Source organism: Salvelinus fontinalis, chromosome 15 (assembly GCF_029448725.1).
Source record: "Salvelinus fontinalis isolate EN_2023a chromosome 15, ASM2944872v1, whole genome shotgun sequence".
NCBI classification, from domain to species: Eukaryota; Metazoa; Chordata; class Actinopteri; order Salmoniformes; family Salmonidae; genus Salvelinus; species Salvelinus fontinalis.
The window spans coordinates 14,659,883-14,677,466 of NC_074679.1; the positions used below are offsets into that span (position 1 = coordinate 14,659,883).

Sequence of the window (17,584 nt, forward strand, 5' to 3'; positions counted from 1 at the left end):
CCCTTGTCGTTTCTTTTTCTCAACAGGTACGCCTTACATTTCCTTGTCCAGAGTGGCCTGACCTACAGTATCATGATGTTCGCTGGGCTGGAACACATGCACAAGTGAGTCATGTTTCTATTTAATGTGAAATAAAGTGCTCATTCACTGGCAGCATGCTGTAGTAACAAGTCCAAGATTGTCTGAATCAAGTCTCCAGTGAACACGTGATGCCAACACATGACGTTGTGGCTTTGCATAAAGCATTGCTTCCAGAAGACAAATCATTAACACTCTATACTGACGTAGTCCATCTTGTCACAAGGCTGATGAATTGAACTGTATTTTGAAGGTTATTGGCCTTTTTAGAGTGGTGTTCCAGGATGTTTTACCCAGCAACAGGAATGACTTGGCCTTGTGCCCAGTTGTTGCAATTAATCTTTAACATTGGATTTTGATGAAGTGTAATATCAATATATATGAAGGAGGAGACTGGCCTTGGTTCACCATGATTGTTTTAGTTCAGGTTGCAGAGCGTTCTTCTGTTGGCGCTGAAGAGCCTAGACTCCTGATGGTGATGACACTACCCCTCAGGCGCCCATCTGTGTCCATGCCCCCACCCCTCCCTCCAAACAGTCTGAGCCATTCAGCCAGCTTCTGGGGTTATTTTTACTGAGGGACAAGGCTGTGAGGTCAGGTGTGGAAAGAAGTGAAAGCTCTTTCCTAAGGGAATGTTTTAAAAATACCCCAGCTTCAATATCCATCACGATGACCGCAACAGTATAATAGAGGAGGGCCCTAATCGTAATATGCTCAGTAATTGTGCACTCGGTAACTGTCCACTTTAATCGTATTCAGAGGTGACATTTCAAAACAAAGCCCTCAATTTAACAGCAACTGAGGTGTTTTTCATGGAAACATTTGCTTCCTTTTTAATTTCCTGGTGTTCCAAGTCAGTGTTGCTGTGAGGTACTAGGAAGCTGAGGAATGTGGCGGTCATCCAAGCTGAGCTGAGATTGATTGGACCACACCTCAAAACAGGGCCTGGTTGTGAAGTTCAGCCTCAGCATTTGCCTTACTCAACCTTTTGGGAGTGGGTTGAGCTTTAACTTGGTCACGTGGGTGCTGAGCTTGCAGATGCTTTTGTCTATTAGAACCCACAAAAACTTTTGAATTGACTTAGCACGTCATTACCATAACAGGTATTTTTAGAGGTCCGTGAACAGCTTTCCGTATGTGTACAGTTTCATGTGTCACTACTGCTTGATTACTATGGCTGAGGTCATACACAGAAATCGGAGACAAGCTCTACATTTTCAGCTTGAAGTCTGCCCTACTTAGGTGGTCTCCACTGAGCCATTTACTCCCCATAACCACTTTCACTCTATGTGAATGAAATGATAATGATTTTTCTCAAAAATGAACACCGTGCCGGAGAACATTTTTAGCTGGGGGGGGGGGTTGAGGGACATTGGCCCCGTCCGACAATACCCTGGGATAGGGCCAACCAACCAGGCAGGATATAACCCCACTCACTTTGCAAAAGCACAGCTCCCACACCGCCAGAGGGATATCAAGAGTACATGGCCAACTTACTACCCTGAGACAAGGCTGAGTATACCCAGAGTGCCCCTACCCTGAGTATAGCCTATGAAGATCTCCCCAACCACACAAGCCTGAGGGGGAGCTAGACCGGGCAGGAAGATGAATGAAGGGGCGGCAGGTAGTCTAGTGGTTAGAGCGTTGGGCCAGTAACCGAAAGGTTGCGAGATCGAATCCCCGCGCTGGCAAGGTAGTTAACCCACTGTTCCCCTGTAGGCCGTCATTGTAAATAAGACTTTGTTCTTAACTGACTTGCCTAGTTAAATAAATAAAAAAGACATAAATAGAGAACGTCAGTGACTCAACCCACTCAAGTCGAGTCTAGGGAACGAAGCCTGGCAAGAAGTGATGCACCCTTCCTGGCATTTCTCTCCATCTTTCTCATCAACATCTTAAGTGTTTGCTTCAGGGCTGAAAGGAGTGGTAACGCAAAGTCTGGTTGACTAAAAGAGATGGGCAAAATTGGAATTAGCTAAAGATGGGGTGAGAGGAAAGACAAGGAGGATAGACAAGGTTACAGTTTTTCTAATAAAGTATGTAGAGAGAATAGACTGCATTATTTACAATATCAAATCTCTCCTATTGTTATGGCCATTGTTTAACAAGCATTTCACTACACCCGCAATAACATCTACTAAGTATGTGACCAATGAAATTTGATAGAAATGCCATGGTGTTAATGACTGTTTTGGTGAAGGAAGAAGTCGACTGCATGTGGGTATTGTTATTCACACACACTCTGTTTAGTGCTAGGCTACACACATAGACTTGTCATTCAGTTACTGTTGCGACAGCAGACCTATTTTCTCTTGGGTAATGTTCAACTTGTCTGTTCATTCACCTGTTGAATGTGCCTGGAGAAAGGTCGGGGAATGTTCTAGAGATGTTGTCCTCCGCTCTCTCTGCCTGCAGTGCAAATAGCGCCACCTGCTTGATGGATGAGACGACATCATTTCTATCCACAACACACTTGAGAAATACTGGACTAGCGCAGTTAGCAGGCAGTCAGTTATAACACACTGACTTGTGGAAGGGGAGGTGGCATACCGTTTGTGTGAATGTACTTTGCATTTATTTTTAGCTGAGGATTGACATGTATTTAATGAATCCCAAAAACTGTTTTGCTGATAATGCTTTAAGTCTATAACTCGAAACATTGTAGAATGCAGAAAGTCTGGAGAGCTAGTGATTCAAACCTCCATTCAGATAACAGAGACTTTGAAATGGAGAACCTGACAATAGAGGGAGTATAAGTGAGGGAGAGGTGACAAAGCGAGTGAAGGACACGGTGATAAAGAGTGCTCACATGAAAGGCTGTGTTATTCATACCATGTTGCTATTGAAGCCTGAACCACCGTCCCTTTGTGTGGCAAGGCCTGTGAAAGAAATTACATAACCAACCTACCTGCTGCCTGGCAGGCAGGCAACAGAAAAGGGCACATTTTCCCACACATGGGTATATTATGCACTCTGCAGCAAATTGCCCTGATTTCTGTCCTATTATATTAGGATAATTGGAGGGGTTATGAGGCGTGATTAATCGTGGGTTGGGGCATCGGGAGGCGGCGGAGGTCCAGGCAAGGTACCACACTGCTCGGGAATGCTAAGTGCTTTGTGCCGAGGTTCGCTGCCAGCTCATTGGCTGGAAACACGAGTAACGGGTTGGCTTTTTGTTTCCCGCCGGTTGAAATGGTACTAATAAAACCGTCACCTCCGAGATGTGTCTGCCACGTGACCGAGTGGACAGTTGGCTGGTTCTGTAGTTGGATGCGTCGAATGGAAACTTGACTATGACTCTGGTCTTACAAATGTTCCTCAGGAGAGCAACACAAACAGGGATAATGGGAGTGGAATGGTCATTGCAGATAGGGTGGAGTTTTTGTAGTCAGTGATGATCGTTTGAAGTACATGGGCCTAGACGTAGGCTAATACAGTAAATGCTAAATAAGCCCAATAGTCTTTAGAAACCCCCATCTTGGAGCTGCTGGAATGAAGTAAGCCCATTGATTCAGCATTGATTTACTTCCATCTGACCTGGTGATGTTTAATGCTGAGCTGGGCTGGCAAGGAGTCCTGCATTCCCCCTTGGACCTGAAACTTAACAATAAACCTGAATGCTAATATGATAACGCTGACCCTTAATACATCAAACCTAAACACGCAATGGTATCCTCCATTAGCCTAACCATAAACGGACTAAACCTGAGCACAGCACTGATAATGCAGTGACAGTTCCCATGACAACCTTAACACTATCCCAAATCTGACCACAAAACACCCATCCTTAATACCCCACCTGGCCATACAATCTTACACCAAATATGTAACAAACAATATACCTCAACACAAACTCTAACTCCACTGTCGATGGTTAAAAGGTCCCACCCAGGCTAGCTGTCGGTATGATTGAGTTGTGACGTGAGGAGGGGTCACACCGTCCTCAGCTGACACATTCAATCAGTCACCGTCTCCGATACCCAGTCCCATGTGTCGCCGTGTAGGACGATTCAGACCAGAGTTTTGTTTAAAGAACCACTTTTTTGAGCAGATGTATTTTTTTAATCCAGGATGCGTGTACGAATTTACATGTGTGTGACTGCGCGTGTGCTCTGGTCTGCGTGTTTGTTCATGTCATTCAGGGTCATTTTAGTTGGTATAGTTTTATGTGTGTGTGTGTGTGTGAGGAGTGTCAAGCATCAAATATTGTTTACGCTCTCATGCAGAGAGAGATGAATGCATAGAGTAGCATGTGGTCACAGATATGGCATAGTGGTCACAGATATGGCATAGAGTGGCATAGTGGTCACAGATATGGCATAGAGTGGCATAGTGGTCACAGATATGGCATAGAGTGGCATAGTGGTCACAGATATGGCATAGAGTGGCATAGTGGTCACAGATATGGCATAGAGTGGCATAGTGGTCACAGATATGGCATAGAGTGGCATAGTGGTCACATATGGCATAGAGTGGCATAGTGGTCACATATGGTATAGAGTGGCATAGTGGTCACACATGGTATAGAGTGGCATAGTGGTCACACATGGTATAGAGTGGCATAGTGGTCACATATGGTATAGAGTGGCATAGTGGTCACATATGGTATAGAGTGGCATAGTGGTCACATATGGTATAGAGTGGCATAGTGGTCACATATGGTATAGAGTGGCATAGTGGTCACATATGGTATAGAGTGGCATAGTGGTCACATATGGTATAGAGTGGCATAGTGGTCACATATGGTATAGAGTGGCAAAGTGGTCACATATGGTATAGAGTGGCAAAGTGGTCACATATGGTATAGAGTGGCATAGTGGTCACATATGGTATAGAGTGGCATAGTGGTCACATATGGTATAGAGTGGCATAGTGGTCACATATGGTATAGAGTGGCATAGTGGTCACATATGGTATAGAGTGGCATAGTGGTCACATATGGTATAGAGTGGCATAGTGGTCACATATGGTATAGAGTGGCATAGTGGTCACATATGGTATAGAGTGGCATAGTGGTCACATATGGTATAGAGTGGCATAGTGGTCACATATGGTATAGAGTGGCATAGTGGTCACATATGGTATAGAGTGGCATAGTGGTCACATATGGTATAGAGTGGCATAGTGGTCACATATGGTATAGAGTGGCATAGTGGTCACAGATATGGCATAGAGTGGCATAGTGGTCACAGATATGGCATAGAGTGGCATAGTGGTCACAGATATGGCATAGAGTGGCATAGTGGTCACAGATATGGCATAGAGTGGCATAGTGGTCACAGATATGGCATAGAGTGGCATAGTGGTCACAGATATGGCATAGAGTGGCATAGTGGTCACAGATATGGCATAGAGTGGCATAGTGGTCACAGATATGGCATAGTGGTCACTGATATGGCATAGAGTGGCATAGTGGTCACATATGGTATAGAGTGGCATAGTGGTCACATATGGTATAGAGTGGCATAGTGGTCACATATGGTATAGAGTGGCATAGTGGTCACATATGGTATAGAGTGGCATAGTGGTCACATATGGTATAGAGTGGCATAGTGGTCACATATGGTATAGAGTGGCATAGTGGTCACAGATATGGCATAGAGTGGCATAGTGGTCACAGATATGGCATAGAGTGGCATAGTGGTCACAGATATGGCATAGAGTGGCATAGTGGTCACAGATATGGCATAGTGGTCACTGATATGGCATAGTGGTCACTGATATGGCATAGTGGTCACTGATATGGCATAGTGGTCACTGATATGGCATAGTGGTCACTGATATGGCATAGTGGTCACATATGTGGGCAGATGTTGGCAGCCTGACAGATGAGAGCTTGTGATTCTCATTCAAACTCATTAATGCCACTATGTGCTTATGTGAGTGTAGTCAGAATTCCTGTATTTATTCACCTCTAGTGCATTTCATTATCTTGCCGCTTATCTGGGCCTCCCAGGGGGTTAAGTCGTCAAGTTGACCCATCTGAGGCCGTCCCTCAGTGGGGAGGCAGTCTACTTTAGACCCACGCTTCAGTTACTGCAAATTACATCAGGAAGAGAGTGTCCCGTATGGGCCTACTGTAAATACACTGCTCCATATTTTTTTACCTTTTATTTAACTAGGCAAGTCCGTTAACACATTGTTATTTACAATGACGGTTTAGGAACAGTGGGTTAACTGCCTTGTTCAGGGACAGAGCGACTGAGTTTTAGCTTGTCAGCTCGGTGATTTGATCCACCAACCTTTCGGTTACTGGCCCACCTCTAATAGCTAGGCTACATGCCGCCCCTGCTACATGTTGCTCATTTCCTGTTAGTGTAATACTGCTGCTACTGTGTCAATAATATAACATCCCATGAATTATAAAAGTAGGGCTACTGAAAATAGAAATTGACATATGATTTATAGTTTTGTCAGAACAGGAAATGGTTGGATAGGACCGTAAAGGATGCTTAATGGTGATATCAGTTTCAGGTGTTAGTCATGTCTGCCTGTCTGAGGGCTTATTTAGGGAGTGACAGTAGAATGCCTTTAATGTCATCTGGGGGTGTTTCCGACTGACTGCCTTTGATATTAAGGGAGGATTCAGACTTCTGTGAGGACAATGGTAGTATCCTCAACCTCACTCTCCCATGCAAGGAAATACATAAGTGTCCACTGTTCAGACCAGGCTGCCTGCCACCCTCTCACCAGGCTGCCTTGCCAAGTGTGGGCACACAGCACTGAGATGCCCATTGTGCCCACTGCCTGTCTTGCCCCTCCCCCTCTTCTAATACCAATAACCATGAGCCTTGTTTGGAATCTCAATATATTTCTAACCTTTGGGGTAGACTGTAGGCCCACACACACAAACACACACGTGTACGCAGCTGTTTGCTGTCCTGTGGGATTTGTTTCTATTTCTCAGCAAATGTTTGTAACCCCTTTCAGCTCATTGTTTCCATTTGGTCGATCTGAAACATTGCGATAAATAAATAAAAAGTTCCACTAATAGATCACATATTCTGATTTCTTATCTACATTACATACTTTGCATGGAAGCACTGCATTTGACTTGGCGTAGCTGGTTGATTTTAAACTAGTCCTGATTTAGTGCTTATCTCAAGCACAATGGCAGTCTGGTTTTCATAAGGGAGAAGCAAAAGGCGTAATGCTCGCTCAACATTTAAAAACTCATTGTAATATTTAAGCAAAGTTAAAAAAGCTTGACGTTTCGGCCACCATTGCCCTTCATCATGAAATGCATTCAATTCATATAGACACTTAGGCTTGATCCTATTCCATAGCGCCATGGCCATGTAACCATGGATGACCATCTTACTGAATCTAAGATGCAAACAAACCACCAGCGTTCTTCCTCATCTCCAACAAAGACTAGTTGATTTGCCTGACTGCCTTTCTGATGTCCAAGATCCCTTCCGTTGAGGAGAACAAGATGGATGCTACAGCTAGCTGAGTCTTTATGATGTCCAAGATCCCTTCCGTTGAGGAGAACAAGATGGATGCTACAGCTAGCTGAGTCTTTATGATGTCCAAGATCCCTTCCGTTGAGGAGAACAAGATGGATGCTACAGCTAGCTGAGTCTTTATGATGTCCAAGATCCCTTCCGTTGAGGAGAACAAGATGGATGCTACAGCTAGCTGAGTCTTTATAATGCCCATGATCCCTTCCGTTGAGGAGAACAAGATGGATGCTACAGCTAGCTGAATCAGCGTCTGCTTTGTACCAGCAGCTCTCAGTACTCATTCACTCCACATAGTGGCAAGAAAAAGTATGTGAACCCTTTGGAAATACCTTGATTTCGGCATCAATTGGTCATAAAATTTGATCTGATCTTCATCTAGGTCACAACAATAGACACAGTTTTCTTAAACTAACACACACACAGTTATACATTTTCATGTCTATTGAACACACTGTGTAAACATTCACAGTGCAGGGTGGAAATTAATGGGAACCCTTGGATTTAATAACTGGTTGACCCACCTTTGGCAGCAATAACCTCAACCAAACGTTTTCTGTAGTTGCAGATCAGACCTGCACAGCGGTCAGGAGGAATATTGGAACATTCGTCTTTACAAAACTGTTTCAGTTCAGTAATATTCTTAGGATATCTGGTGTGAACTGCTCTCAAGGTCATGCCACAGTATCTCAATCAGGTTGAGGTCAGGACTCTGACTGGGTCACTCCAGACGGCGTATTTTCTTCTGTTGAAGTCATTCTGTTGTTGATTTTACTTCTGTTTTTGGTTGTTGTCCTGTTGCATCACCCAACTTCTGAGCTTCAATTGGCAGACAGATAGCCAAGCATTATCCTGCAAAATGTCTTGATAAACTTGGGAATTCATTTTTCTGTCGACAATAGCAAGCTGTCCAGGCCTTGAGGCAGCAAAGCAGCCCCAAACCATGACGCTCCATACTTTACAGTTGGGATGAGGTTTTGATGTTGGTGTGCTGTGCCTTTTTGTTCTCCACACATAGTGTTGTGTGTTCCTTCCAAACAACTCAACTGTAGTTTAATCTGTCCACAGAATATTTTGGAACATCCAGGTGCTCTTTTGCGAACTTCAGACTTGCAGCAATTGTTTTATTGGACAGCAGTGGCTTCTTCCGTGGTGTCCTCCCACGAACACCATTCTTGTTTAGTGTTTTACGTATTGTAGACTCGTCAGAGATGTTAGCATGTTCCAGAGATTTCTGTAAGTCTTTAGCTGACTCTCTAGGATTCTTCTTAACCTCATTGAGCATTCTGCACTGTGCTCTTACAGTCATCTTTGCAGGGCGGCCACTCTTAGGGAGAGTAGCAACAGTGCTGAACTTTCTCCATTTACAGACAATTTGTCTTACCGTGGACTGATGAACATCAAGGCTTTTAGAGATACTTTTGTAACCCTTTCCAGCTTTATGCAAGTCAGCAATTAATCTTAGGTCTTCTGAGATATCTTTTGTTCGAGGCATGGTTCACATCAGGCAATGCTTCTTGTGAATAGCAAACTCAGACTTTGATTTTTTTTTTTTAATAGGGCAAGGCAGCTCTAACCAACATCTTCAGTCTCATCTCATTGATTGGACTCCAGGTTAGCTGACTCAAATGAGCTTTTGGAAAAGTAATTTAGCCTAGGGGTTCACATACTTTTTCCAACCTATACTGTGAATGTTTAAATGATATAGACAAAAATACAATAATTTGTGTGTTATTAGTTTAAGCACACTGTCTATTGTTGTGACTTAGATGACGATTTGATCTGATGACCAGTTTATGCAGGAATCCAGGTAATTCCAAAGGGTTCACATACTTTTTGTGTGTCCCAATGTCTTGGATGCGTTCAACGTGATAGATGGCTAGTGTGGATAATCTAAAAAATGACCAGTGACTACCGGACTCTGTTCTGATGTAAATCTGCACTAACATACTACTGTCACAAACCGGCTCAAAGTGCGTAACAAAAAATGAGACAAAGTTGAATAACAAAATATATTTATTTAACTAAAGTAAACTAAATATAACTAACAATGGTGTGTGTAGTCGGTAATCAGTAGTGTAAGTGAGTGGTTGCGCATAAATGTGATAATGAGGGGTGTTGAAAGGTGCCGACGCAAACAACTAAAAACAGCCACAAAAATTCCACAACCAAAATCTGTGTCTGCATGGAGAGAGTCTCCTCAATGATTGGGGAAGAGGTGCATTTATCCTGGGACACAACCGAGCCCAGGTGTGTCCCATTTCGCTGATGACCCTCCTGGCTCCGCCCACCGACATCCTATTAAGGAAAACGAGAGCAAAGAGAAAGACTTCGGCAGACAGAGTGGGAGGGTCGTCGCACTACCTAGTATGAAATAATATATTGGGAATATATGCTAGTATAGACATTGGAAAGTGACTGACCTTGTCTCTCCTCTCTCTCTCTCTCTACAGGTTGTGCTTCATAGTGGCTCTGGGCTACCTCAGTTTCTGCCAGATCACCCGGGTTTACGTGTTCGACTACGGCATGTACTCTGCAGACTTCACCGGGTAACTTCTGGGTGTTGTGTTGACTATCAATGACATTAATTTGCATGTATGAATCAATCAGGGAGAAGGGAGCGGAGAATTCCAGCAGACATGGCAGTCCTCGAGAATTGGAGTCAAATGCCCCTGCACTATGACTATCCAAACATTGTTAGTACCACATTAACCAGCTGTGGAGTAAATACATAAGTCCAGCAACTACAATGCACTTAACTGTAATGTACATTGGGGTGCATTGATCAAGACTTCAGTTCCACCTCCTCCAGGGTTGCTGGTGAACCAGACAACCAAACACGTGTGCTAGGGCAGGGGGTGGCCAGTTGCTAAGCAACCCCACTAGGAGAGCCACAGCATCACAAGTGCAGACCTCCCTCTTTGCCTCTTTGATTATCATCAAGTCATACCTAATAGGCTCTTTTGTGCTTTCTCCCTTGGTTAGACGGTCAGGGCACAATCTATTCCATGCAATATAGTAATCTCCTACCTACTTTAACCTGCTACCAGCTTTAACCTGCTACCTACTTTAACCTGCTACCTACTTTAACCTGCTACCTACTTTAAACTGGGGTGTTGTATCATTTTGAACAACTGAATTTCTGTTCAACCTACAGCTAATGAATACTCCCATTTAATAAGGATAGTCTTTAAGATTTCAACCCACAGTTCTCCTGTCATATGGTATTACGTGCCTGACACTGTCATGTTGTCTTCAGTGCGTATAGAAAAGCATACACCGACTTAACAGATGTTGCTGATAGCAGCAAGAAGAACGTTTTCCATTACCAGGATATGGTTATGTATGTCAGCTACGGTAGTGCTCCCAGTGCTTTCACTGAATGATGGTCAATTAAGCAATAAGGCCCGAGGGGGTGTGGTTTATGGCCAATACCACGGCTAAGGGCTGTTCTTATGCACAACGCAACATGGAGTGGCTGGACACATCCCTTAGCTGTTGTATATTGGCCATATACCCCAAACCTCAGTGGTACCTTATTGCTATTATAAACTGGTTACCAATGTAATTAGAGCAGTAAAAATAAATGTTTTGTCATACCTGTGGTATACTGATATAACACGGCTGTCAGCCAATCAGCTTTCAGGGCTCGAACCACCCAGTAATGAATAATATATCCCTGATGGGATGTTAATATATTATGTAATGAGAAGAAGTTAGCTACAGTGTGGGTGAGCAGAAGCAGTCAGGGATGATATAAGTTGATGTGATTGGTTACTTTCCCCTCTTCTCCTGTGTTCTCTCCTATAGGCCAATGATGGTCATCACTCAGAAGATCACCAGCCTTGCGTTTGAGATACATGACGGTGAGACACCTGTGTGTGTCTCTATAGCTAAGGAACTCAGTCATCATGGTGATGGAACACATCATTAATAAGGCTGTCATGACAGTTGCCTGAAAACAGCAACAGAGAGGGAGACAATAACAGTGGTTTTATGAACTGCTCTCAATTTCCTCTTTTCCAGCCAGCTAAAGCTACAACTAGCATGGGAAGTCAGGAACTCTGCCATGTTCTATGCATAGTGAGAGATCTGCGGTCCCCTTTTTAGCAAAAACAGAAACACGACATCAGAGGGGATATGAACATCAAATTGTATTATTGGTTTCAGCTGCTAGGCCTTTTTCGTAGGCAAGTTTCCGTACGTGTTTTAGGCGGGGTTTCTGTATAAGTACTTTGTGACATCTGCTGATGTAAAGGGCTTTATACATACTTTTGATTGATGCATTTGGCACCTTGCAGACAACATATAGTCCCCCTTTATATCCGGTTCATCTGGTTTTATTCCTTTTGAATTGAAAAACAAGCAACGTATACCATTTCAACTAGTGGTCTCAATAAATATCTCTGTCGACAGATTGCATAATACAGTAATTGATGCTTCAGTGCTTGTATGGTGAGGTATTTTGACAGTGGAGTCAGTTGAGGCGGCAGGGGTGGCATTGTAAACACGTGTATGTAACGAGAAATGTTCTGTCCCTCCCTCGCCCGAGTTCCTCTAAGCCTTTTCCTTTCCCCTACACCAAATCATCCATAATGTCAGATACTGTGTGTGTCAAATCAAATCCCTGTTTATTTGTCACATACACAGTTTATAGCAGGTATAAACGGTGCAGCGAAATGCTTACTTGTAAGCTCCCTCAGCAGTGCAGTACAACGTGTGTGTGTGTTTGGGTGTGCGCGGTGAATTGGGATGACATAGCTGTTGTTAGATGTCCAGAAGCAGTCAAAAGGCCACAGTAACTAATTAAGGGATTAGTTGGGATGTCACATTAAGAGCTACATGTACTTCTGTAGAGGGAATAATGTCATGTATTACGTGACCAAAGTGTAATCACTGGAAAAAGTGTACACCCAAGTAAAATGGAAGGATATAAGTAACATTTAAAATGATGAAATTAGACAGTGCCCATTTTCCCATTCATTTGGGATTGGCCAGATCTTACACAACATATGTCGTGTGAAGTCATCTCCACATTTGACCTCTTTTGAGGTCTTGAAACGTCTGTTATATTTTGGAGAGAAATATATCCCTTTAATGTTTGCTGGAATTCCCATGCTGCCCCACACATGGTAAACAGTGTTTAATTAGCATGGTAATGAGGTTATGTAATAAGCCCCTCCTTCTCCCTGTCCTCCGCTGACTCCGGGCTTCATTATCACTGGGTCGGTCACCCACGACCCCTGACCCTGCCTATCACCACAGGGATGGCCTTTGACCTCTGTTTTGACTGGCCATTAGGCCACACAGCCCTTGGGGCCACTGGGAAAGAGTCAGTTATTGCTGTTGAATAGTATGTTTGTTCCGGTCTACAGCATTCATATGAAAAGGAAGAGTTTATGGCTGCTTTTCTGTATCTTATGAAGTGGACAAGTACTGGAAGCATAGCCTATTATGGTGTAACCTCATTATGCTATGACATGTTGACTAAACTGTAGGCTAAACTTTCGGTGTGTGCAGCTGTGTGGTCGGCATGATTTACTGTGGCTGTGCGTTCGGCGCATTGGAGGTTGATAAGGAGTTGAATCTGGTTATCAGCTGAATGACAGTCTAGTAAACAGAGTATTACTCCCATCTCTTCCACTGCCTTTGTCTCTCACTACCGCAAGCAGCTCTGACTGAGGTAGATGGCGTCAACTCAATATTAGGAAGGTGTTTTTTCCCGGCACATTTTTCTTTGAATTTAAATGCACACACTTCTTACTTACTCTGGATATCTGCATGCGCTCATGCCAGTCCCAGGTTGTTGCATAATGTATTAGGAGTTGAATGTATTTAGGGGAGGGGGTGGGGATGGGTTGTATATAGTCATGTGACCAGACTCTGTGTTCCCATAGGTTTGGCGAGGAAGGAGGAGCAGCTGACCCCCAGTCAGAGATGCCTAGCTGTAAGGTATGTGACCCAGGTATGTTTTTATTCTCCCAGCTGGACTAGACAGTTCTACTGCCATACTAAAGGTATTACTGTGTGACGTGGTCACTGGGAAAGCCTCCATGGTAGCCGCTAGCTAGTACTCATGTCACGTGTATAGTTTCTGTTGTTCAGTGACATTTCTTCTGTTCCCCTCTTTTTTTGGTTCTCTCTCAATCTCCTTCCCTGTCTGTCTTTCCCATTGTGTCAAACATGTATATATATTTTTTCTACTGCGATTTGATAACGATATGAACACAAAGAAAGATCATGTAGGTACCCTGTAAAATGTAGGCCCCAACTGGACAATTGCTTCTAAAGAGGACGAGAGGATGGAAATGATTGCCTCTGGAGGATTCTTATACTATTCCATTTTCTTCCCATTAAATTACTGAGAACAGAATGTTCCTGGTATCAACAACAATGAGAGCGATTTATTATGACTTAACCACCCCAGTGTTCCTCCCACAGTCTGTGAAAGAGGCTGTGAAGGAGTTTGTATCCTGCTCCAAAGGGTTCCCAGCGGTTGCATGGCAACCGCACGTATATCCCGTGTCATGTGACCAGGGTAGTCAGGAAGAAGCTGGCAGTGACCGAGTGGCGCGCCAACCTACCTTGTGAAAGGAATTTAATTTAACTTTGAGATTTTTTTTGTTTGTTGAATTGCCACAGTTACAAATATGTTATATTGTAATCTGCTGATATACCTATAACAGCTCAACTACAATTTAACCTAGCCAACCCGTTGGCCAAAGGACAGAAATGTGACTTAGCTGCTCACTTTGAGAGAAACTCCAGGGAAGCGAGAAATTAGCAATCAGTGTGTTCTCCTGACCTTGCAGTACCTCCACCACCATACTCAACAGATTGCACTTGGCAGGGAAAGGCTGCACTCATGGCCTCCAAAGTGCAACATAGATGTAAATGCTGCCAGTGTAACAAAGCCTCTTTACAAATCGGCTCCTCACAAGCCCCCGTTCCAGACATTTTCCTTAACTTTTTTTTGAATCTGCCTGAATTCACAACAATTTGTCCTCCGAGGGAAGAGTTGAGTTCGAATACCCATCCTATATACTACAAAATGAGTATATACTATTAGTTCATTTTGGTATACTGTAAACGAATGGTATCCTATCAGTTGAGTGTGCTAGCGCTTCGCTTGTCTACTGGAAGTTGATGCTGTTGCTATGCAACTTCTTGCTAGCTTGTCATCAATACAAATTACTAGTAGTGACATCCAGGAATTTTTGGCATACTAACTATATCCATACTATGACCAATAAGCATACTACATACTCAAATTACGTCACAAATAGTACAGTTTGTATGCGTTTTGGAACACAGGTCTCTACTCTTGTTGCTCTACTTGGGTGGCCATTCAGTATTTTTATTTAACCTTTTATTTAACTAGGCAAGTCAGTTAAGAACAAATTATTGTAAAGCCCCCTCCCGGCCAAACCCTCCCCTAACCCGGACGACACTGGGCCAATCGTGCGCCGCTCTATGGGACTCCCGATCACGGCCGGTTGTGAAACAGCCCAGGATCGAACCCTGGTCTGTAGTGATGCCTCTAGCGCTGCGATGCACTGCCTCAGACTGCTGCGCCACTCGGGAAGCCCAAAATTACTAGTAAAATTAGTGTGGCCATGCTAGAATGCTACAACAAAAGTGCTGACTCATGTGCTACGTGTTCCTAGTCAAGGCAGTGTATGGGTAATGTAGCCCTACTTACTGTGCTAACAGGCTCATGGATAGGAATGAGACAAGGGTCAAGTTATATGTAAGGTATGTTCGTTTTTAGTTAAATCTCCTTTGTCCTCAGAGAACGGGATGCAGTGCGTCCATGTTTTTTAGCATGACTCAATAGAGACGATCCTCGGCTTGACCCTCTAGTTGCTAACAGCAGCATCTCTGTCTCACATCTCTTTCTGTTCTTGTCCTCTTCCCCCAGGAGGATGCCCAATCTGCTGGAGTACCTGAGCTACAACTGTAACTTCATGGGCATCCTGGCCGGGCCCACCTGTTCCTACAATGACTACATGGCCTTCATCGAGGGCACGGCCTACCAGCCTCGCCACCTGGAGACCAATGGAAAAGAGAACGGGAAGTACAAGCACACAGAGCCCTCGCCCAAGGTACCACACTGCCTGTCTCTCATTGTTAGACTGGTCAGGAGTAACTTGGTAGAATAGAATTATTGGCTGATTCCTCACAAAACTAGAACAAAGAAGACCATGATTTTGGGTATCTGCTACTTTTAGTGTTATGATAGAATTTATAAGCCTTACCAACAGAGTGACTGTGAACATGAGTGGAGAGCTTGGAACTACAGGGTTCTACCTTCAAAAAGATGATTTGGAGATAATTGGCTTTAAAGTTGACTGGTGTGAATGGTGTCAGCAATTTTTATTTTATTTTTGTATTCCACGTTTTTTTTTTCTGGATGAAAATGGTACTTAGGGTTGGGCGTGGCGGGGTCATGACCGTGTGTGTATGTATTGTATTCAGACCCTTTGACTTTCAACATTTTGTTACAGCCTTATTATAAAATGGATTCAATTGTTGTTTTCACCTATCAATCTACACACAATGCCGCATAATGACAAAACAATAACGTTTTTTTAGACTTGTTTGCAAAAAATAAATGAAATATCACATTTACACAAGTTTTCAGACCTGTTAACTTGAAACGATTACAGCCTCGTGTCCTTCTTGGGTATGCCTATACAAGCTTGGCATACCTGTATTTGGGGAGTTTCTCCCATTCTTCTCTGCAGATCCTCTCAAGCTCTGTCAGGTTGGATGGGGAGTGTTGCTGCACAGCTATTTTTAGGTCTCTCCAGAGATGTTCAAATGGGTTCAAGTCCGCACTCTGGCTGGGCTACTTAACGACATTCAGAGACTTGTCTCGAAGCCACTCCTGCGTTGGCTGTGTGCTTAGGGTCGTTGTCCTGTTGGAAGATAAACCTTCGTCCCAGTCTGAGGTCCTGAGGGCTCTGGAGCAGGTTTTCATCAAGGATCTCTCTGTACTTTGCGCTGTTCAACTTTCCCTCGATCCGTGACACTTGGCATTCAGGCCATTGATTTCAATCTTGGTTTTTACCAGAGATTCTTGTTTATCGTGGTCTTAGAGTCATTTGGGTACCTTTTGGCAAACTCCAAGCAAGCTGTCATGTGCCTTTTACCGAGGGGTGGCTTTTGTCTGGCCATTCTACCATAAAGGCCTGATTTGTGGAGTGCTGCAGAGATGGGAGAACCTTCCAGAAGGACAACCATCTCCACAGAGGAACTATGGAGCTCTGTCAGTGACCATTGGGTTCTTGGTCACCTCCCTGACCAAGGCCCTTCTCCGCCAATTACTCAGTTTGGCCGGGCGGCCAGCTCTAGGAAGAGTCTTGGTGGTTCCAAACTTCTTCCGTTTAAGAATGAGGCCAGTGTCTTCTTGGAGACCTGCAGACATTTTTTGGTACTCTTCCCCAGTTCTGTGCCTCGATATAATCCTGTTTCTGAACTCTCTGGACAATTCCTTTGACCTCATGGCTTGGTTTTTGTTCTGACATGCACTGTCAAATGTGGGGCCTTATATAGACAGGTGTGTGCCTTTCCAAATCATGTCCAAATAATTGAATTTACCACCGGTGGACTCAAAGTTGTAGAAACATCTCAAGAATGATCAATGGAAACAGGATGCACCTGAGCTCAATTTCAAGTCTCATAGCAAAGGGTCTGAATACTTATGTAAATAAGGTATTTCTGTAAAAATAATCTACATTTGCAAAAAATTCTAAAAACCGTTTTTCCTTTGTCATTATGGGGTATTGTGTGTGTGTGTGTGTGTAGATTGCTGAGGATTATTATAATAAAAAATATATTTCTTTTTAGAATAAGGCTGTAACGTAACAAAATATGGAAAAAGTGAAGCGGTCTGAATACTTTCCGAAGGCACTGTATATGTTTGTGTACTGTATAATTGATATCCCATTCCGGAGTTTGAGTGTTGAGTTGATCCTGTGAGCTACTGTTATGGCGAAGGTATTCAGTGAAGGGGCACAATAAAAGCCGTGTCAAATATG

At 43.6% G+C, this 17,584-nt stretch overlaps 1 protein-coding gene across 1 annotated transcript in view; it reads left to right on the forward strand.

Moving 5' to 3' along the window:
* Positions 1-17,584, forward strand: part of LOC129811460 (lysophospholipid acyltransferase 2-like) — an 89,313-nt gene that overhangs the window by 62,965 nt on the left and 8,764 nt on the right. The window contains exons 3-7 of the mRNA XM_055862785.1: positions 27-104; positions 9,995-10,090; positions 11,352-11,407; positions 13,439-13,493; positions 15,463-15,646. Of these exons, the coding sequence (XP_055718760.1) occupies positions 27-104; positions 9,995-10,090; positions 11,352-11,407; positions 13,439-13,493; positions 15,463-15,646 (469 nt within the window). The remainder of the gene's footprint in view (positions 1-26; positions 105-9,994; positions 10,091-11,351; positions 11,408-13,438; positions 13,494-15,462; positions 15,647-17,584) is intronic.